At 34.8% G+C, this 24,314-nt stretch overlaps 1 protein-coding gene across 1 annotated transcript in view; it reads right to left on the reverse strand.

Moving 5' to 3' along the window:
• LOC123233422 (disintegrin and metalloproteinase domain-containing protein 32-like) overlaps positions 1-24,314 on the reverse strand; it is a 131,263-nt gene that overhangs the window by 16,660 nt on the left and 90,289 nt on the right. The window contains exons 14-17 of the mRNA XM_044659536.1: positions 10,792-10,987; positions 4,854-4,962; positions 2,686-2,869; positions 952-1,038 (exon numbers count right to left, since the gene is read on the reverse strand). Of these exons, the coding sequence (XP_044515471.1) occupies positions 952-1,038; positions 2,686-2,869; positions 4,854-4,962; positions 10,792-10,987 (576 nt within the window). The remainder of the gene's footprint in view (positions 1-951; positions 1,039-2,685; positions 2,870-4,853; positions 4,963-10,791; positions 10,988-24,314) is intronic.

The following is a 24,314-nucleotide window of genomic DNA, read 5'->3' on the forward strand; positions in this document are numbered from 1 at the left end:
CAAGTGACTTGCCCAGGGTCACACAGCTGGGAAGTGTCTGAGGCCAGATTTGAACCTAGGACCTCCTATCTCTAGGCCTGGCTCTCAATCCACTGAGCTACCCAGCTGCCCGGTACAGTTACATTTAATCTGTATTATTAACATCACTATCCTAAGTGTAGAAATTGCCAAAACAATAAACCAAGCTTTAATTTGTAGCATTTGCCAAGTTATGAGGTAAAAATGTTTGTGAAGAAAATTTAACAATTTAAACAATTAAAATTTAAATTGTTAAATTGTTAAAATTTAACAATTAACAACACGCTTCTGTCTATATCCAAGGGCATATGGACTATGGCATAGAACATCCTAGCCCAGTGATGGAGAACCAATGGCATGGGTGCCAAAGATGGCATACAGAGCGCTCTCTGTAGGCACTTGGCCACCTTCCCTCCCTCCTCTCTCCCCAGATGGACTCAGGTGGAGCTTTCCCTTCTCCATTGCACCTGACAACATTTTTTTTTCATATCACCTACCCCTCTGCCCAGCAGACCAATGGGAGTGCTTTCTCCCTCCCCTGTGTGGAATAAGGAGTGGAAATATGCCTGGCACTCAGTGGGAGGCAGGCACGGCCCTTGGTCTGGAGGGTGGGGTGGTAGCAGGGCCTGGCACTCCTTCTCTAAAGGGTTCACCATCACTGTCCTAACCTATGTTAGCAAGTTTTTGTATGTGCTGGCAGATTTTTTGCCCCTTAAAAAGCACTGAATTGCACAAATACTTTTATATCCATAGATTAGATGCTTATACTAAAATTTTGCTCAAAACTAACTTTAGCTGCTAAACATTGTGATGCAACTATAAGTTCCAAAATGATATTTGTAAATATTTAAAATGATGACAATTAAAGAAGTACCTAAACCATAAATTATGTCATAACAAATGATGCTAAAGAATTAAAATGTGGTTACTTACTCCATGACTGTTACATTGCATCTTTGAACAAGTTTTTGCTGCTTCTATGACTCTATTCAAAAATACACACTGAGAATTAAAACAAAACTAAAAAACAAAGAGAAAGAGAGAAAGAGTCCATATCAGGTAGGCCAAGGCATCTTAACTTTCTTTTCAATTTTTGTACAAAACAATTCAATAATTAAAGAATTTGGAATTACGTAGAAATGTACATGGATATGACCACTTAATTATTGTGGGAACAGTATTAAGTATACATCTAAACTGTTATTTTTGATTTTTTATACTGTACCTGTGTCTATTTAATGAAGTCAAAGATTTCTAGCACAAGACATGAAAACCTCCATCACTGAACATTAGATAGGTAATCTTTTTAATGATGACATGAAGAAAGGACTAAACTATTTATTATCAGAGGACCAGAATTCTAGCACTGGCACTGTCATTTTATTAGCTATGTGTCTATGGACATGATAATTTATCTCCCTTACACAACTTCTTATTCCCATGCCCATTCTCATTCTTACCCTCACTGAGGTAGCTGGTGGTACAGTAGATAAAGTAATAGGTCTAAATTCAGAAATGAATTCAAATTTGGTCTCATACATTTACTATGTGCCTCTGGGAAAGTAATTTAACTGTTGTTTGCCTCAGATTCCTCAAACATAAAATGAAGATAATAATAGCACCTACCTCACAGGGTTGATGTGAGCATCAAATTATATAAAATTTGTAAAGTGCTTAGCATAGTACCTGATACATTGTAGACACTATGTAAATGTTTATTCCCTTTTCTTTCTCTTTCCCCATCCCTATTTGTTAAAAAATGGGGATAATAATAGCTATCTAATAATAATACTTTACAGAGACTTGATGAAGATTAAAAGGGAGTGCATGTAAAAGTGCTTTGAAAGTCATAAAGCATTACAAAAATATAAAGTATTCTTTATTTGATATCTTTGAAATAATGGTATCAATGAATAAAATTTCCAAGTGGATTTCACAAAATTTTATTAATCTTCATTAGAATTATGTGATCAAATTTGTTTTTATGTATTCTTATAAAATATACTCCTCAGTATCAAAGATTCCTTCCTCAAACAACTATATTTTCATAATTATTAACACAATTTACAGTTCAATGACAGGAAGCCATAAGTTGGATAGGCTGAACTTTTTGAAAAAGCTAAATACATAAATGTATTAGCTGGGAGTCATGACCTGCATTCTATAAGTCCAGAGTAACTTTGGGTTCTTTTGGTTCTCAACAATGTTAAAGTCAGGAATTTAGTTTAATAATTAAATTTGAATTCATGCATCCTCCTAATATCAGGGTAGAATTATATTTCATTTTCACAAGATCTGGACTGCTGTGATTTAAACTATAATTTATATTTATACATATAAATTCTTATAAATATAGATCATATCAATGTTTTCCTGAAAAAATGATTTTCAAAATGGAAATGCCTCTAGAATTATCCTAGAGACCCTTGAAGTGTAGTGCAATTCTAAGGTTTAAACTGTGGCTCAGAGAAAATTGCTTTTCAAGAGAATTATGTGACAGGCTACAAAAGCAACAAAGTCCCTATGGCCAAATAATATTGGTGGCAGAATTGGTGAGTATTCATTGGAGAATGATCTATTTTAACTTTACACATATTTTGTACTGAAAAAAGTGAACTTTTATGGGAAAAATATGTAATATTTCATAAAGCGATGCTAATCATTTACCTTCTTAACATCACATGGAATTCCATTTGAAATCAACATTGGATCTCGAACATTTTGTTTAAACTTGTGATCTAAACTTATACAGACAGTGTTTAACACATAACTATATATCACAGCAACATTTTCTCGAATATATGGTTTTCGATATGGGTATGTACAAATTAACTTTCCACAGAGGAGATTCCTGCAAATATAACAATGAAATTAATTGTTAAACACAAAATGGGACAACCTTGGTCAACTGATTCCCAATAATAATCATTTAATGAAGTTAAACAGTGTGAGAGGTCTGGTCAACAGAGACAATAAAGTGTTAAATGATACAAAAATATTAAAATCTGACAAAACTAGAGAGTGGCTTTGTTAACCATTTATAATATTTAAATAAGTATTCAACCAAGCTTGACAGAAGAAGAGGATGGATAACATTCAGTCTAGACAGTAGACAATCCTAAGGAGTAAAACTTCTAGAAAAACAAAGAAAGAAGAACCTAAGGGGAAAGAATCTAGTTTTTTGAAAGACCACTCTATCTTTTTGCCTTCTACAGAAGACAAACAAGAAAGGCAGCAAGGGAATTTCTCTCCTCTCACATTGTCCAGGACATTTTGCAATGGACCTACCAACCCAGAAATGGGTACAACATTGAAGAGTAAGCAGGTCTTAGAGAGATAAAATCTTTAAGAGTATGACTTCTGGCTACAGAGAAGGGAATAGCTATAGATTCATGAAAACATTAGTTTTGGCAGTCTAGTCAAGCTGTGGAGTGGAGCAGACCCAGTAAAGCACAGACAAAAAAATCTTCCCAGGAGAAAAACTGCACCCAGGGAGAAGCGTCATGAAAATATCATGAGTAACTGCTGAAAGAGGTAAGGGCCTGCTATGCCAAAAGCTTGAGTTGCCTTGGACAAGTATATCTCTTATGTGCATGTCATTCTACTGTCTTGTGTGTGTGTGCCTTTTCATGTTAAGTGTATTTGTAAGACAATACAGTCCAGGATTTGAGGGAATTCATTTTGCAGCTACTCTTATAATGTCATCTCAATAAATGTCTTTTTTTCTACTGACTAACCATTAAAGATAAATGCACTGATGGAAGTTTGTGACCTGTAGATTTGAAAAGGTGAATTGGCAATGTACCTTGCACTAGAGCTATAATAGTCACTATTTAGAGACCCAATCCAAAACTTGCAAATTTAAATTGTAGAGAAGTCTCAGACAGGATGTTGCATATCTATGATATTTGTTAATTCTATAAACACACTTCCTTTATGCAAGGATATGGTTCTTAATTCAGAGAAGTAGATCTTGCAACAACTTAAAGTTTTTAAATTTTAACTATAACTTCTCCTCTAAGGTTACTTTTCATCTACTCTGAATTTGTCTTACATGTATCTATGTTTATGTATGTTGTCTCTACCATTAGTATCTAAGTTCCTTGCAGGTAGGCACTATTTTTTGTCTTAGAACAGTTCCTGACATAAAGGAAGCACTTAATAAATGCATGTTGATTTAGTAATTGAGTTAAACACGTATATCTTCAAACATGTAAATTAAACTTGGGAGCAAAATATTTTTCAGTTAGTTATTGATATTTTTCTTCTTTAACGTATAAAATTCCTTACACAAAATGTGTAAACACTAATCAAAACTAGTCAAAACACTAATAAGTGTTTGTGGAATGAATAAATGAAGTGTGAAGTGTACATATTTATTTTCAGATATCTTCAAAACTCACCAATGGATGTATGTTTAAAATATCTCATACAAATATCATCACAGGTCAAGGAATTCAGATAGAACTAGAGAGTGGCACTGTTTTTAAAAGGTTAAAGAACTCTTCAACCAGGTTTTATAGAATTAGAAAGCAGATAACATTCAGTCTAGGCAAAAGACAACTCTAAGGAGTATGGCTTCTAGAAGGAGGAAGAAAAATATGTGGGTTTACTTTTTGAAATTCACTAGCTTCCAACAGTACACTCATTTTTAATAGTAGATACAATTAGCTCAAAACAAAGACATTTACTGAGATGACATCTTAAGAATAGTAGCTGTAAAATAGACTACCCCAAATCCTAGGCTGTATTCGCGGGTTACCATATAGAGATTATTCATGATGAAGAAATCATTGAACCTTCTTTTTATCAAATGAAATATTGTCAAAACATACCTCCAATTACAGAATGCAAATTTATTTTCTGCATGTCGGCCACAGTTCCCAAACCTATCTTGCTGACTATTGATTTCTTCATAGCAGGCAAAGGGACCATTTTTGGAAGCTGAGAATTTAGAAATAAAATTGAATAACCAAGGATTTTCTTTCTCACATATGTTTTCCATTGTTTTGTCTATATATGTGGTGAACTCCATGACTGGCATAGTATGGATCTTTCTATTAGTATGAATGGGAAAAAGCAGAGCATGTGAATAATTATGATATACCTATCGTTGGAAAATACAAAACTTCACACCCTGTTGCTACTTGTTGATGATTCCACTATGTCTCAAAGCCTCTTCATTTGATCATGATTCAGTTTTAGTCCTAAAATCGAAAGGTACCTAGATGAAGTACCACCAAATTGAGAATCCCAAAGGTGTAAATAGTAAATCTGAATAATTAAATGCCCTGGAAAATGTAGTAGTTTTAGCCCAATGGGAAAATTTTCCAGGTAAGCAGAGGAAGTTGAAAATGTCGGCCTTGGACTAATTATTACATTACATACTAATTATTTTTGTTTTGAAGGCTATAAATTTTGGCATTTATTGCTTCCTAGTTTCTTACAAATTTCATTTCTCTCTAAATCATTCTAGGATGTTTTATTGGTTTAAAAAAAAAACTTACCTTCTCTCTTAGAAGAGCAGTAAGGGTTAGGCAATGAGAGTTAAATAACTTGCTCAGAGTCATACAGCTAGTAAGTGTCTGAGGCCAGATTTGAACCTAGGATCTCCTGTTTCAAGGCCTGCTTCTCAATCCACTAAGCCCCCCAGAATGTTTTATTGTTGTTCCATAATCTCTAAAGTGTCTATAAAATTTTATATTTTATCAGGCCAATATTTGTTCATTTTCTCATACTGTATGTCAAGACACATTTGTGCTTTAGAATCCTCTCTGCAACATTTTTTCACATTATGAGCAATTATTTTTGTCTCCCTTTTCTCTATCACCATTGGAAAAAATAAAAAGAAATACATGCAATAAAGTAAAACAAATTCTTATATTGGGCATATCAAAAATGTATTTCATTCTACATAATAGTCTATCACTTCTTTATCAGGAGAAGGCATTCTTCATTGAGGGTTTCTGGAATCATGGTTGATCACTACATTGATGAGACAGCTGAAGTCTTTCAAAGTTGTTTTGTTTATATTTTTATTTTTTATGAATTATTCTGTTTCTGCTCACTTCATTCTATATCAATCTATAAAGTCTTCTCAGGTTTCACTGAAACCATACATTTTGTTTCTTACAATGTAATAGTTTTCCAGTTTATTCATATGCCATAATTTGTTCAGTAATTCAAAGTTTAACACGCTGTTTGGAGTCAGAATTCTACATTTTTTTCTAGGAGAACATCAAAACAAGCCTGTTTTCTCACAATCATTGCCCTTTTTTGTCAATTTTATCAATTTGATGGGTGTCAGTCAGTCAATAAATGTCTATTAATCACCTACTATTTGCCAGGTTACTGTGCCAAGTGCTAGGGATATGAAAAAGCAAAAGACAGCTCATACATAATAGGAAATAGTTAACAGAGAGAGCACTTAATTTTTTTCCTTTTCTAAAAAAAGTTTTTATTGTCATGCAAAACATACTTCCATATTGGTCATTATTGTAACTATACATCATAACCAAAACCCCAAAATAAAACCATAAATTCTATTATGTGAAAGATGACTCCAACAGTTCTTTCTCTGAAAGTAGATAGCATTCAGATCATTCATTGTAATGCTGAGAGTATACAAGTTTTCAAAGATGATCATTGTACAATATTGCTGTTACTATGTATAATGTTCTCCCAGGTCTGTTTGTTTCTCTCTGCATCAGTTCACACAGATCTTTCCAGCTTTTTCTGAAATCATCTTTCTTATCATCTCTTATAGAACAATAATATTCCATCACCAACATGTACCAAGATTTGTTCAGCCATTCCCCAAATGATAGACATCCCCTCAGTTTCCAATTCTTTGCCACTACGAAAGAGCTGCAATATTTTTGTACAAATAGGTCCTTTCCCCTTTTTTATTATCTCTTTGGGATACAGACCCAGTAGTTGTAATACTGGATCAAAGGGTAAGCACATTTTTATAGCTCTTTGAGCATAGTTCCAAATAAGAAGGTGCTTAAATTAAAAGGGGTTGGGGAAGGTTTCCTGTAAAAGATATTTTAGCTGGAACTAGAAGGAATCCAGACAGAGATGAGGATGGTGGGCATTCCAGGCATGAGAAATAGTCAAAGAAAATGCCTGAGAGCTGAAAGACAGAGGAGTGTTTTATTCATGGAACAGTAAGGAGGCCAATGTTACTGGATCCCAAAGTACATTATAGGGAGTAAGATATAAGGAGTCTGGGAAAACTGAATAAGAGGTAGGATTTTGAATATGAAACAGGATTTTGCATTTGATTCTGGTCACAATAGGGAGTCATTGGACATTATTGAGGAAGGGAATGATTTGGATGGGCCTGTGCTTTAGGAAAATTACTTAGGCAAATGGATAAAGGAGAAAAAAATGTAGAAAGCATGAAGTAGGCAGACCTAACAGCAATCTATTGCTGTAGTCCAAGCATAAGGTGATAAGCCACCAGAGTAGTGGCAAAGGAGAGAAGGAAAAATAGTCAAGGGATGTCACAAAATTAATCATCTTTGGAAAGAGATCAAATAAAAGGAATGAGAGATAGTGGGGCATCAAGGATTACACATGGGTTGTGATTTTAAGGGACTAAGAAAACAGTAGTGTCCTTCATAGTAATAGGAAAGTTTGGAGGTGGGCGTTCTAAGGGTAAAGGCAATTCATTCAGTTTGGGACAAGTTAAGTTTAAGATGTCTACTTGAATCCAGTTTAAGATGTCTGAAAGGTAGTTGAAGATGTGAGATTAAAAGTCAGCAGAGAGATTGGGACAGGAAAGGTAGATTCAAGAATCATCATAACAGAGATGGTAAGTAAATTCTTACTTACTGAAGCCATGCTGACAAGATCACAAAGGGAAGAAGTATAGACAGAGAAGAGAAGAGGGCTCAGAAAAGAACCCCGCTTCATATCTATGGTTAGAGGGCATGATCTCGATGAGGATCCAGCAAAGGAAACCAAGAAGTAGTGTGACAAGTAATAGGGAAACAAGGAAAGAATATTGTCCCAAAATACCTAGAGAGATGAAATAAAAAAGAATGAAGATTGAGAAAAGGCCATTGGATTTGGCAAGTAAGAGGTCATTAGTAACTTTGAAGAGAGCAATTCTCATGCAATGATGAGGTCAGAGACAGTTAAAGTAGCAAATGAACAAGGTATAATACAATAAAAAGGATCAAACCCTACTAAGGTTAGTTATATGCTAACAAAATTGAACACAAATGAAACAAAGAAATTACTTCCAAAATATAAACTACCCAAATTAACACAAAAAAAAGAGATCTTAAATATCTTAAATGATCCAATATGAGAAAAAGAAATAGAACTGACTGTAAAGGAATGGCCAAGTAAAAAACTCCTAGTTCTGAGGGGTTCAAAGGATAATTCTGTCATACTTTTAAAGAACAATTGGTATCATTAAAAGAATAATTGGTACTAAACAAATTGAGAACAAAACACCTAATCAGATTCCTTTTAAAAGAATGAAAAAATGAGAACTATTGTCCAATAACAGTAATGAATACTGATACAGAGATTTTAAATAATATTCTGTCAAACAGACTCAAGGAATTCTTCCAAGAAATCATTCATTGTGAGCATGTTGGATTTATACTAAGGATGAAGAGATAGTAAAGCATTAGCAAATCAATCAATTAAATTAATAACATTAACAATCAAAATATGCCAAACTACACAATTATCCCAGTAGATGTTAAAAAAAATAACCTTTGACAAAACATGACACTCATTTAAGCTAAAAACTCTAAAAAATATTGGTATAGATGAACCTTTTAATATAAGAAGTATCTATCTAAAACAAAAGCAAATATCACATGCAAAAGGTATACATTAGAAGGTTCTCACCCCACCTGATCTCCCAAAACACATGAGTAAAAGCAAAGGTGACTACTTTCTCTGCTATCATTTGTTATAGGTCTGAAAATGATAACAATAGCAATAAGAGAAGAGAAAATAAAGGTTAGTTTACTAAGAGTGCAGATGTCTTCCCTATTTTCTCCTCTTTCAAACACTCATCTCAAATGAAGATGTAGATCTTCTCTTTGCCAAGGCAAACCTCTCTACATAAACCTTTACATTCCACCTTAACTTTCATCTGTTATTCCTACTCTTTTACTAATCTTTAATTTTGCCCCATCTCAGTGAAAGTGAACCTTTTAGAGATGGAGTGCTGGGCCCCACCACCCCAGACCGAGTGCCATGTCCACCCCCAGAGACTACGTGACTTGCCCTCTCTCCCCTTCATCCCACACAAGGGAGGAAGAAAGTGCTCCCATTGGGCTGCTGGGCAGAGGGGTAAGTGAAGTGAGGAATGTCCTCAGTGAAGTGTAGAGAGGGAGAAGGTTTGAGTGCTCTGCTCCCCTCCAGCTCTGCCTCCTGTGAGCTACCTACCTTACCCCCTGTGCAGAGGGGAGGGAGATGTGGGAAAATGTCATCAGGTATGTTGGAGAGAGGGAGGGGAGCAGCCTGGTCCAAGTCCCTCTGCCTTTCTAGTAATTGGGTAATTAACTCTTGGTGGAGGTGGGGGAAGGAGTGGGGTTGGCCAAATTGCATCAGCCAGGGAAATCGCTTCATCATTTTCCACCTAGCCAATCTCCTAGATTTCATCATTTCAAGAAAATCATCCTTCTGTAAGAAGAAATAACCTCTGACCCTCACACCTTCTTAGTATCCCCTATGCCTAGTATCAACCCTCCCTCTGTTTGACATGTAGATATCCTGGTGTTCCTCTCAGACACTCTACTTGAGGAAAACAACCAGGAAATAATCTGTATAATTTCCTACCTGGCTGAACACTGGAATTTCATAATACTCAGAAACTCATCATTCTGTAAGATGAAATCAACTCTGTAACTCACACCTCCTCAGATTATTTCCTGCTTCCCTAGATTGCCTTCTCTTTCTGATGCCTTCCCCATTTTTAACTTCTTTGTATTGACAGCTGTACCTACACTAGGGGAGTATAATACTGTGAACCCAATTACAGAAAATAAGGGTCAAAAGGAGAATCCTATGTCCTCTCAGGAGGGACTCACTTATACCAGAGGACTGTCACAAAACACAAGGTCTACCCTGGGATAATCAAGTTTTCTTAAGATTTTATGAACTAAAAAAGAATTAGTGCCAGGATAAGACATTCAAGTATAATAATACTTGATATCCTAGCAAATAATGATACTATCATCTTAGAAAAGTCTGCATCTACATCTCTAATATAAGGTCCATTGGATAAAAAGTCACACAATTCACCTTAAATTCTTCCCTAAAGAATATGTTCCTTCAAGCAGCATTTTGTTACACCATATAGATCCTTCAAATATAGAATGAAGAAACTGGGTGACCAACTTAATCACCTAAAACTACTAATGCTATCATCTCTATCATAGGTCGTAGGGTTATCTACTGAAATTATAGTTTGAGGCATTTGATAGGTAAGAGATTAGAACTTAAAATGTGGGTTAGAATGGGCAAATATTTTCGTTATACTATATTATCATATGTTCTACTTAGATTGTATTCATTGACCATGACTTGCCCTGGTCACATACCTATGATACATCAAAGGTAGGAAATCAATTCAGGTCTTCCTAACTTCAAGGCTAACTGTTTTTACTTTGGAGGGCTGATTCTCTAATACTTATGATAATTTTTTTTAATTTACTATAATTTTAGAGGCTAAATCAAGTTCCTTTTTTAAGATACTAGTGTTGAGTACAGTAATCAAAGTATACACAGATAGCCTACCTCTTCCAAACAGACGCTGACATTGTTTATTAGGGTCCTGGCATGATCCTCCAAAACACATACTCGAAAATTCAGAACATGGACTTCCATCCACTGCCTTTAAATCAATTGGGCAGGATTCAGAGCTGCCATTACATATCTCAGGAAAATCACATTCTAAATCATATGAAGGTCTACACATACCCCCATCATTAAACTGGTAGATAATATAAGAAGAATAAGAAAAAATAGGAAAATTACTGTATTAATGTAGATAGACTTACCAAGTTTTTCATTTCAAAACTTTGTGATTTCTTTTTGTAATTTGATATGATAGTAAATTTCCCACTACGTGAATAAACTAAAATCTATAAACATTCCCATAGAAATTTATTATTTCAAACCACATCTTGAAAACAACTTGAGTCTTTTCAGAATTAAGTTTGGGGATGAAAGGACAAGGAAGTATAAAGTACCAGAAGAGGAATGTGTAGGAAGCTAAAATAAGACAAGAGTTATGACTTGACTATTAGGATTTTATAGTACATTGATTCCTCTTGGAAAAAAGTCCTTTCTCCTGAAATAATCAGCTTCTATAATTTTTATTACTGTATACTGTACTTTATCTCTAAAATTCTGTGTTTTTAATAAATAAAATAATTTTATGTTGAAAAATAAATCATTTTAAGCTGAAATTAAAAAGTGAAGTAATGAAGCTGAAAGGACATGGATTCTTTTTAACTATTCTTTTCTCATCTTCTTTCTTGGTTTATTTTTCTTCTCTTACTTCCTAAAAATAAAAACCTATTTTTAGGACACTTTTTCTTTCTTTATACCTTCTTTTACTGATCTCATCCACCTCCCACAGTTTTAACTATCAACTTCTCTGCAAAGGACTCCCAGATCTACACATTTAATCTGGGCCTTTTTTTTCTTTTTAGAAATCCATTCATCTTTCCAAATATCTGCCAGATTTCTCTACTTATCCAAATTGTATCTATAGCTCTATGTATTTAAATTTAACTGATCATTTCACCCCAAAAAAACTTATTCTTCATCTTTAATAGCTCAGCTAGAGATACCACCTTCTAGTCACTTGTGCTCATAATTTCAGAAACATCTTTCTTTTTCCTTTCTCTCCTTCAATGTAAACATCTAATCAGGCATAAAATCTTGTCATTTTAATTGCCAAAATGTCCCTTGCATCATTCGACACACCCCCACTTAGTATTCCCATTGCTACAACTATAGTTTAAGCCCTCATTACTACTCATCTGAATTACTGAAATAGCACCCTAAAAAGTTTTCTTATTTCCTATCATTTATGCTCTCCAGATTGTCATATATACCCCTACCTAGGCAGAGATATGGTTCTGTTACTCCAGAAATGAGAAATTCCTTAATGGCTTCTAACTGCTAACCTAGTAAATAAAAATGCAAATGTATCAGACAAGCAATCAAATTTCATTGAGTTAAGCGCCAAATTACTCATATCTTTCTCAATCTACTGCCTCTCAAAATGTAATCACCATGTAATCATCATCATTACATACATAATTAATGCTTTCCCACCTCTATGCCTTTCTTCAAATTTGTTCTGATATAATACCATCCCTCTATATCTTCATCCAATGATATCTTAATCATCCTTCAAAGCTTAGTTGAAATAGAAATAATTCCCTCACTCTTTTTTTTGAGGATCCAAAGCTGTCATGTGGACACCTTCTGCAATACCAATAGTCCACATTCCATTTAGAACTTTGGAGTAAATTAATTCTCCACATCTTTAGCACTTTGTTAAACTGTGGACCCAGTAGAGATGAGATAACTTCAATTAATTTTAGAATCAGGCACCATAGTTATGTGACTTTGTCTAGTATGGAACAACAAAGCTGAAGTATTAGAAGTTTATCAAGTGAACATTTCAGACCTGGCGTTTGGTAAGCTCTCAGCAGTAATAGGACAAGGGAGTAAGAGATTCAAGACTAGAGGCTAGTGAACTGGTTGATTAATGGGTTATGGTTTGAAAGAAAGGAAAGGGAAGTCAGATCAAGGGTGATGTATAGCATGGAAATGAGCTGAGTTGTAGAAGGAAGAGAAGATATGGGGAGGATGAAGAATGGGTTAGCAAGAGTAGAAAATGGGAAAATTTAAAACAATAGCAAGTTATTATCAGATAAAGCAATTCCAGTTTCTTTAATCTTAAAAATTACTTGTGGATAATGAAAATAGCAAGAATATTGAAAATAATAAAGAATATTATACCCCTGTATAATTAATTGGTGGAGTGGATGAATGGAGAAGACTGAAGAACAAGATGTTTTAGCGTGCATCAACATGTACACTGAATATCCTTGGTATAAAGGCCAGAGTTAAAGTTAAAACTCCTTGAAAAAGGAGGGAAATGACTTAAAGGCCCTGTCAGAATCTAGATTCAGTAACACATTTGGATCCAGTTTACCTCAAAGGTAAAGAACGTTAGTAGCAATTCACCAATAATACGGCATTTTGAACTAGATATATCAAAGGAAGACCTGAGTGATGTGGCAGATGGAGTGCCTGGAAAGCAAGGAGGATTCTGTTTCCCCTTCAGTACCAGTATGTCAAGAATGATGAGATGAAATCTGTACTCAACTGATTTGAGGGGAGCCAACTCTTAATGAATGCTGGAAAATGACAGGAATGAGAGGAAGGAAGACATGAAGAATGGAAGGCATGAGAGGAAGAGGTACAAAAAAGAAAGTTTGTTAGTTATGGAATATGAATGGCAGAAGACATGATAGGAGGGGAGGGTAGAACCAGTGTGGGACATTTTATAGATTCTATGTATATCTTGGCAGGTAAAGTCCCAAGTATATTATACTGTCTATAGTTATTTTAAAAAGAATTTCTCTTTCTATGTCTTCCTATTGAGTTTTGTTAGTAATATACAGAGAAAGGCTTGGGTGGGTTTATTTTGTATCCTGCAACTTTGCTTAAGTTGTTCATCATTTCTTAGTTGACTCTAGACACTATTATAGAGTCTGCAACGACTAAGAGTTTTGTTTTTCATTGTCTATATTCATTCCTTCTTTTTCTTTTTCTTAGTGCTATAAGGAGTATTTCTAGTACAATACTGAATAAAAAAATGATCATCAATATCCTCACTTCATCCCTGATTTTACTGGAAAGACTTCCAATTTATCCCCATTATAATTAATTCTTATTCTTGATTTTAAATAGATATCACTTATAATTTTATGGAAAAACTCCATTTATCCCTATGTTTTCTAGTGTTTTTAATAGGAATAGGCATTGTGCTTTCTCAAAAATTGATTTTTTCTGTATCTACTGAAATAATAAAATAACTTGTGTTTTTTTTTTCCTGTTATGGTCAATTATGCTTATAGTTTTCTTGATTTTCAACCAACCCTGCATTCCTGGTACAAATACCACTTGGTCTATAGTGTATAATCTTTAGCACATACTATTGTAATCTCCTTGCTAGTATTAAAAAAATTGCATCAATATTCATTAGGGAAATTGATCTACGATTTTCTTTCTCTATTTTTTCTCTCCCTGGTTTAGGTTTCAAAATTATATTTGTGTTGTAGGAGAAATGCCTTTACCTATTATACTTTCAAACAGTTTTTATGGTATTTGAATTATTCTCTAAATATTTGGCAAAATCGACGTGTAATTCTGGACCTGGGTTGTTTTCCTTTTAAATTATTAAATTTTTTTCTAAGGGTTATTTAAGAATTCTATTTCTTCTTCTTTTAATGTGATTTATACTTCTGTAAATATTCATCTACTTCATTAAGATTGTCCATTTTATTAGCATAGAATTGGGCAAAATAGCCACTAATAATTGCTTAAATTTTATCTTGATCAGTTCTGCATTTACCCTTTTCATTCTGGATACTAATTTGGTTGTTATCTTTCTTTTTTAATAATCAAATTAGCCAGAGTCTTACCTGTGTCATTTTTCCCCATAAAACCCCTCCCAACCTTCTTATTTATTGGCTTAATTTTTTTCTTTCAATTTTCTTAATCTCTACTTTGTTATTCAGGTTTTCTATTTTGGGATTGGGGAGTTAAATTTGTTGTTTTTCTAGATTTTTTTGTTTCATACCCAATTCATTGATCTACTCTTTCTTTTACTGATGTAAATATTTCAAGATATAAATTTTCCTAAGTATTGATTTGCCCACATTGTACAAATTTTGGTAGAATATCTTATTATTATTATATTTAATGAAATTATTGTTTGTATGATTTCCCTTTGATCCACTCATGTCATTGGATTTGGTTATTTAGCTTCCAAATTAATTTTTAATATATGCTTTAATAGCCCTTTATCAAATGTAAATTTTATTACATTATGGTAAGAAAAGGGTGCATTTAAAAATTCTGCCTTTCTGCATTTGTTTGTAAGGGTTTTGTGCTATATAATACATGGTCAATTTTTGTGAAGGTGCCAAATACCACTGAGAAAAGATATGCCCCTTTCTATTCCCATTTAATATTCTCAATAGGTCTATCATATCTAACTTTTCTAATATTCATTTTTCAGCTTCTTAACTTCTTATTATTTTATGATTAGACTTATGTAAGCCTGAGAAGTATAAATTGAGGTCACTCACTACTATAGCTTTATTGTCTACTTCTTCCAGTAACTCATTCAACTTTTCCTTCAAGATTTTAGATGCTAATTCATCTGAAAAAACAAAAGGTCAAGAATATAAAGGAAATAATGGCAAAAAAATATGAAGGAAGGTGGCCAAGCAGTACCAGATCTCAAAATGTACTATAAAGAAGTAATCATCAAAATAGTTTGGTATTGTCTAAGAAACAGAATGGTGGGTCAATGGAATATATTACATACATAATATGGCGGGATAAATGACCTTAGCAATGTAGTGTTTGATAAATACAAATATCCCAGCTTTTGGGATATGAACTCATTATTTGAAAAATAAAACTGCTAGAAAAACTGGAAAACAGTGTAGCAAAAACTAGGTAGAAGACCAGTATCTCAAACTCTATACTAAGATAAGATCAAAATGGGTATATGAGTTAGATATAAAGAGTGATTCCATAAGCTAAGGAAATGTAGAATAGTTTATCTATCAGATCCATAGAAAAGGAAAGAACTTATGACAGGAGACAGAAAGCATTATAAAATGTAAAATAAATAACTTTTATTATATTAAATTAAAAGGCTTTTGTACAAACAAAACTAATAGAACCTACAGTAGAAAAGAAACAGCAAACTGGGAGAAAATTTTACAACAAATTCTCTGATAAAGTCTCATTTCTCAAATTTATAGAAAATTAAGTCAAATTTGTAATAATATAAGTCATTTCCCCAATTGTTAAATAGTCAATGGATATGAATAAGCAATTTTCAGAAAAAAATCAAAGCTATCAATAATCATATGAAAAAATGTTCTAAATCACTATTGATTAGAGAAATGCAAATAAATTCAAACAACTCTGGGGTTCTATCTCACCCCTATTAGATTGGCCAATATGATAGAAAAGGAAAATGACAAATGTTGGCAAGGGTATGCCAAATTGGGACATTAATGTATTTTTGGTGAAGTTGTGAACTGATCCAACCATTTTGGAGGGCATTCTGGAACTATGCCCAGAGGACTACAAAACTGAGCATTATCCTTTGATCCTGAAATATCATTACTGGAACTGTATAATAAAGAAATCATTTTTTTAAAAAGGGAAAGGACCTAATTGTATAAAAAATACTTATAGCAGCTCTTTTTGGAGGTTGAAAAGGATTAGATTCTAAATCCAGAGGATATCCATCAATTAAGGAATGGCTAAACAAATTGTGGCATATTTTGTTGATGGAATAAAATTGTGCTATAAGAAACAATGAGAAGCAGGATTTCAGAAAAAGCTAGAAAGATCTAAGCAGAACTGAGAGAACTTTGTACACAGTAACAGCACTATTGTACAATAATAAACTGTGGAAAACTTGGCTACTCTCAGCAATACAATGATCAAGGACAATTCTGAAGGACTTAGGACAAAGAATGCTATTCACCTCCAGAGAAAGAATAATTGGAGTTGGAACATGGATTAAAGCATACTATTTTTCACATTAGTTTATTTGTGGCTTTATTTGAGGGTTTTAGTTTTATATGAGTTTTCTCTAACAACAATGACCAAAATGGAAGTATGTTTTGCAAGATAATACACAAATAACTCAAATCAAATTGTTTACCATCTCCAAGAGAGGTAGGGAGAAAAGAGGGATATAATTTGGATATCATGATTTTGGAAAACATGTTGAAAATTGTAATTGGGAAAATAAAATATCTTTGAATAAAAAAAGTTTAAGAATTCAGAAGCTATGATATTTGGAACATATAGGTTCAGTTTTTATATTAATTTATTGCTTATGATATTTTAATTAATTCTATTTTTGCATTTTATTTATCTGAAATAATGACTGCTACCCTTGCCTTTTTTACTTTTGCTGAAGCATAACATATTCCAGCACAGCCTCTATTTTTAAGTCTATGTGTGTCTTTTCATTTCAAATTTTATTTTAGTAAACAACATGTCATTGGATTCTAGATTCTCATCTATTTTGCTATCCTTTTCCATTTTATGGCTGAACTCATCTTATTCACATTCATAGTTATGATTATCATATATTTTCCTCCAACCAATTTTCTTGTTATCCTTCTCTTTTTTTACCCTGTCCTTCTTTAAAATTCTACTGTCTTCCTTAATCTGCCTTCTTTTTTATCACCTTTATCCTTTCTTCTAAGCTCCTTCCCTGTCCACTTCTCTTGGGCCAGATAGTTTTCTCATTCTAATTGAATGTGTATGTATGAGTGTGTGTGTGTGTGTGTGTGTGTGTGTGTGTGTGTGTGTGTGTGTTGTTCACTCTTCATTATGGAGGAAGCCCAATTACATCATAGGGTGATATCTTGACTTGTGGATGAATTAGATTTAAGTGAGACAAAGCTGCACAAATTTCTTAGTCTTATTCTCTCTTCCAGAGTCATCAAAATTCAGTGGCAAGCCAAAAGTCAGGATGACTGGCAAGAGCCTAGGATGTATTAGGTGTCCTTGGCATCTTCAATATATGCCCAAATTCTAAGTACTACACAGTGCCTGCTTTAGCCACCTTCATGGACATAGAAACAAATTATTCTCATTTGTCCATTCCACCAGGGGAAGTCTTCATATGCTTGCGGTAGACATCTTCTTATCTCATCAATGGGCTTGGGGCCTCTTGGTTATACTCAGTTTGGCTTAACCCGTCTACCAAAAAAGGTTTTACTAGGATGTGGCTGCTGTACTTGCTACAGCTTCTTGGAGTCACAAGTAAGAGTTGGAATAAAGGTAGAAACCAAAGGAGGATGAGCAGGCTTAAAAAGGGTTTGGCAAGGCTTCACACCAGCGATGCTAGTCCTCCCTGAACACCTCTATATTTTCCCCTCCTTGGTAGAAATTCTTCCTTTCATGCTTTACTTATGTAAGATACTTTTCCCCATTCTTCTTTACCTCCCTTTCCTCTTCAGTCAATGCATCTCTCATTCTCAGTCTTCCATTCTTCTTTTGAGATCCTCTCAACATAATAGACTCATACACTTGTCCTCTGTCTAAATGTCCTCCCTCTAAGTACCTATTCATGATAAAGTTTTTTGGGGGGGTTACATGTAACATCTTTCCACATAGGGATATAAACAGATTAATCTTATTTAGACCTTTAACTTATTTATATTTACCTTTTTTGTGTTTCTCTTGAGTCTTGTATTAAAATGTCAAATTTTCTATTCAGCTCTGATCTTTTCATAAGGAATGTTTGAAAGCCTTCTTTTTCATTAAATGACCATTTATAAAAATTATTTTTAAATAGCACTGGCAGTGACTCAGTAATAACATCTGCCAGGGCTTTTAGTAGTCAGGAATATTGTTTAGCTGAGCCAGATATACATGAAACACCTCATTAGAAGAGTAAAGGCTTATCTCTAGAATTATCCCCTATTTACATTGCAAATATCTTGCATGTACATAGATGATTGCATATTATTTCTCTCATTACAATGTAAGCTCCATGAGGGAAGGAACTATTTTAGTATTTTCCTCATGTTCTTTTAGGCATTGTTTTCTTCTCATTAGAATGTGAACTCCTTAATCATAGGGACAGATTATTTTTTATTTTCTTGTTTTTTTCTAGCAGTTAGTAGAGTACCTGACTTATAATAAACACTTGTTGATTTTTTTTAAAAAAGCAAGTCTTTTGTTTATCTGGAATATCTGTGTTTCTCTAGTTTTCTCCTCCAGTCACCTCTCCAGTGCCTGTATTTGACTCCCTGAGTCCTATGCCGGCAAGGCCCTCTCTCTTGACCAGTGCACCCACTGGCCCTGAGATTTCCCGGCCGCTGGAGATTCCTGGAATAAAATTATTATGCTTTGAATGACCTCAAAAGAAAGGAGGGAGTGGTAAGATGGAGGCGTAGACAGAGCGAATCTTAAAACTTCCGCACCCTTACACACCTAGATAGAAAACAATGTGCTTTGAGAATAAAGAGGACCAAATCTAATAACAGGACAGAGCAGGGGAACCCTACTGCAGCACAATTAAGGGATGAGCCAAGAAAAAGGCTTCAATACTTGAACTATCGTGACTGAGGGCATAGAAGGGGAATCCCAGGATCCCAGGACGCCTCCCCCACGTACTGTGAGGAGTCTCCAGCGGCAGGGAAATCTCAGGGCTGGTGGGTGCACTGGTCAGGAGAGAGGGCCTTGCTGGCATAGGACTCAGGGAGTCACACATAGGCACTGGAGAGGTGACTGGAGGAGAAAACCAGAGAAACACAGCAAAAATGCCCAGAAGATAGTGACTCAGAGAGAGCCAAACCCCAAAGTGCACTCAGCTTGGCTTCCTCATACCGAGATAGAGAACTCAGGACTTCCAGAGGAAAGAAAAGCAGATCAAACACAGCAGATAGCTCAGGGGGACCCCACTGCTGGAGAGCTAGGTTCAGAGAAAACGCTCCTTCTTGTCACTCCACCTTTTTTGGGGGTGTTTGTTTGTTTGTTTTTCCCTCCCCTCAAGGTTTTGAGGTTTTAGCCTCAGGGCAGATTAATCCAATCAATACAGGATTAATCCGAACAAGTGGACAGATGGAGAAGTCTTCCAAGGGCAGAGAAAGTAACTACAAACCTTTGCCCCTGGAGGGAAGATCTTTCATTAAAGATCATTAAACACATCTGCTCAAACTAGCAGAACAAGGAAGAGAAAAAACATGAGTAAGCAACAGAAAAAGAGAAAAGAAATGACAATTGACAGATTCTTTCAAGAAAGTGAAAAGGGAGCAAATGAAACAGAAATAGAAAAAGAGGAAGTAGTTCCAGCGAACTGGAAACAAGCTTTGGAAGATCTCAAAATTCAATTAACTCAAGAATTTAAAACTCAATTCAAGAACTTCAGGGACTCAAAAAACAATCAAGAGAGGCTGAAGACAATTTGAAAAAGGAAATACATGAGCTAAAACAAGAAAATAAAGTATTAAAAGACAGAATTGGCCAGCTTGAAAATGAAGCAAAGAAGGCAAAAGATGATCTATGAGGAAAATCGGATCAGAAAGAGAAGGATGACCAAAAAGCCAGGGATGAAATTCAGTCTTTAAAAAACAGAACTCAACAACTAGAAGAAAAAGACTTGGGGCAGCTGGGTAGCTCAGTGGAGTGAGAGTCAGGCCTAGAGACAGGAGGTCCTAGGTTCAAACCCGGCCTCAGCCGCTTCCCAGCTGTGTGAACCTGGGCAAGTCACTTGACCCCCATTGCCCACCCTTACCACTCTTCTACCTATGAGACAATACACCAAAATTAAGGGTTTAATAAAAAAAAGAAAAAGAAAATGACTTCACAAGGCAGCAAGAATATATTAAACAAAATAAAAAACATGAAAAATTTGAAGAGAATATGAAACACCTCATTGATTCAACCAAAGATCTGGAGAACAGAGCTAGAAGAGATAACTTAAGAATTATTGGTTTACTAGAACATCATGATAAAGAAAAAGTTTACATAGCATTTTACAAGAAATTATCAGAGAAAATTGCCCAGAAATTCTTGAATAAGAAGGAAAAGTGGAAATTGACAGGATCCACAAATCACCTCCTACATTTAATCCACAACTGACAACTTCCAGGAATATTATAGCCAAATTCAAAAACTCCCAGACCAATGATCAGATCATAATGTAATAAAAAATAGTTATTAGTAAGAATACATGGAGAGGCAAACCAAAAACTAATTGGAAATTAAATAATATGATTCTCCAAAATAATTTAGTGAAAGAACAAATCACAGAAACAATTAATAATTTCATCGAAGACAATGACAATGACGAGACATCTTACCCAAACTTATGGGTTGCAGCCAAAGCAGTTCTAAGGGGAAAATTGATATCACTGAGTGCATATATTGACAAATTAGGGAGGGCAGAGGTTAATGAATTGGGCATGCAAGTTAAAAAACTAGAAAATGAACAAATTAAAAATCCTCAGATGAAAACTAAATTAGAAATACTAAAAATCAAAGGAGAAATTAATAAAGTAGAAAGTAAAAGAACTATTGAATTAATAAATAAGAGTAGAAGCTGGTATTTTGAAAAAACAGATAAAATAAACAAAATTTACTGGTTAATCTAATTAAAAAAAGGAAAGAAATGGGGGCAGCTGGGTAGCTCAGTGGATTGAGAACCAGACCTAGAGACGGGAGGTCCTAGGTTCAAATCTGACCTCAGATACTTCCCAGCTGTGTGACCCTGGGCAAGTCACTTGTCCCCCATTGCCTACCCTTACCACTCTTCTGCCTTGGAGCCAATACACAGTATTGAATCTTAAGATGGAAGGTAAGGGTTTAATAAAATTTAAAAAAAAGGAAAGAAGAAAACCAAATTAATAGTATCAAAGATGAAAAAGGAGACCTTGCCTCAAATGAAGAGGAAGTTAAGGCAATCATTAAAAGCTATTTTGCCCAATTATATAGCAATAAATTTAGTAATTTAGGTGATATGGATGAATATTTGCAAAAATATAAATTGCCTACATTAACAGCAGAAGAAATAGAATACTTAAATAATCCAATATCAGAAAAAGAAATTGAAAATACCATTAAAGAACTCCCTAAGAAAAAATCACCAGGGCCTGATGGATTCACAAGTGAATTCTATCAAACATTTAAAGAACAATTAATCCCAATACTATACACATTATTAGATATAATCAGCAAAGAAGGAGTCTTACCAAACTCCTTTTATGACACAAATATGGTACTGATTCCAAAGCCAGACAGATCAAAAACAGAGAAAGAAAATTACAGATCAATCTCCTTAATGAATATAGATGCAAAAATCTTAAATAGAATAAATACTAGCAAAAAGACTCCAGCAAGTAATTAAGAAGATCATCCACCATGATCAGGTGGGATTTATACCAGGAATGCAAGGATGGTTCAACATTAGGAAAACCATCCACATAATTGACCATATCAACAAGCAAACCAACAAAAACCACATGATTATCTCAATAGATGCTGAAAAAGCCTTTGACAAAATACAACACCCATTCCTACTGAAAACACTAGAAAGTATAGGAATAGAAGGTTCTTTCCTAAAAATAATAAACAGTAAATATCTTAAACCATCAACAAGCATCATATGCAATGGGGATAAATTAGAAGCTTTTCCAATAAAATCAGGTGTGAAACAAGGATGCCCATTATCACCTCTTTTATTTAACATTGTACTAGAAACACTAGAAGTAGCAATTAGAGAAGAAAAAGAAATTGAAGGTATTAAAATAGGCAAGGAGGAGACTACGCTATCACTCTTATCTACTTAAAAAATCCTAGAGAATCAACTAAAAAACTAGTAGAAATAATCAACAACTTTAGCAAAGATACAGGATACAAAATAAATGCACATAAATCATCAGCATTTCTATATATTTCCAACACATTAGAGCAGCAAGAGTTAGAAAGAGAAACACCATTTAAAATTACCCTAGACAATATAAAATAATTGGGAATCTATCTACCAAAACAAATGCAGGAATTATACGAACATAACTACAAAACACTTTCCAAAAAAGTAAAACTAGATCTAAACAATTGGAAAAACATTGATTGCTCATGGGTAGGAAGAACTAACATAATAAAAATGACTATTCTACCCAAATTAATTTATGTATTTGGTGCCATACCTATCAAACTACCAAAAACCTTTTTTACTACATTAGAAAAAACTATAACAAAGTTTATTTGGAAGAACAAAAGATCAAGAATATCAAGGGAAATAATGAAAAAAAAAGTGAAGGAAGGTGGCTTAGCAGTACCAGATATTAAGTTATACTATAAAGCAGCGGTCATCAAAACAATATGGTACTGGCTAAGAGATAGAAGGGAGGATCAGTGGAATAGACTTGGGGTAAGTGACGTGAGCAAGACAGTGTATGATAAACCCAAAGAGTACAACTTTTGGGACAAAAATCCACTATTTGACAAAAACTGCTGGGAAAATTGGAAAAAAATATGGGAGAGATTAGGTTTAGATCAACATCTCACACCATACACCAAGATAAATTCAGAATGGTTGAAAGACTTAAATATAAAGAAGGAAAATGTAAGTAAATTAAGTGAACACAGAATAGTATACATGTCAGATCTCTGGGAAAGAAAAGATTTTAGGTTTTCCGGGTTAAGATGGCGGCAGAGTAAGAAGCAGCTCTTAACCTCTCCTGACCGAAACACACAAAACTCCTCAAGGGGACATAAAAACAAGTCCAGACGAACGGAGGAACCCCACAACAGGGCACAGCGTGGAAGGTACGTGGAATCGAGACATTTCCAGGCTATAAAGGGCTCTCACTCAATCACGGGCTGAGCAACCGCCCCACCCCCAACCCCTCCACACTCACCTATAGCTCCGAACCCAGCTAAAAAGAAATAGAGCAAGTTTGGGGCACCCATCGAGTCATCGGCAGTTCCGGGACCTGTTCCTGAGAGCAGCAAGACTTAGGACCCCATTAAGTCAAAAACGCACGCGAAATCTGAGCGCGCGTGGGAGCAGGACGCTGGGCGCAGAGTGCCGACTGAGCAGAGGCGTGGGTGGAGGCAGACACAACCAGGAACTAAAGCCTAAGTGGGGAACCAGTGCAGACGGGTATACGACTGTGGAAGTAGCTCCCTGAGACTTGTAAAAGAACCTCCTGCAGAGGATCAAGCATGGGAATCCACCAGGGGGCTTGACCTTGGGAAAAAACTAGAACTCAGACCTCAGGAGCCAATAAATCTCTGACAGACACTGAGCGCGAGGATAAACCTGAGAAGCTGCTGGGCTAATGATGGCTAATCAGTCACAGGAAGTTCAGAAGAGAAAGAATAATAACAAAAAAAAGAAGTCTTTAACACTCGACAGCTTTTACACAGAGAAAATCCAGACAACCGAGCAAACAGAGGAGGAGAACAAACAACCATCCAGACCCTCCCCAAATAAGGAAAACTCCTCACAA

The sequence above is a fragment of the Gracilinanus agilis genome, chromosome 2, assembly GCF_016433145.1.
Source record: "Gracilinanus agilis isolate LMUSP501 chromosome 2, AgileGrace, whole genome shotgun sequence".
Taxonomy (NCBI): Eukaryota; Metazoa; Chordata; class Mammalia; order Didelphimorphia; family Didelphidae; genus Gracilinanus; species Gracilinanus agilis.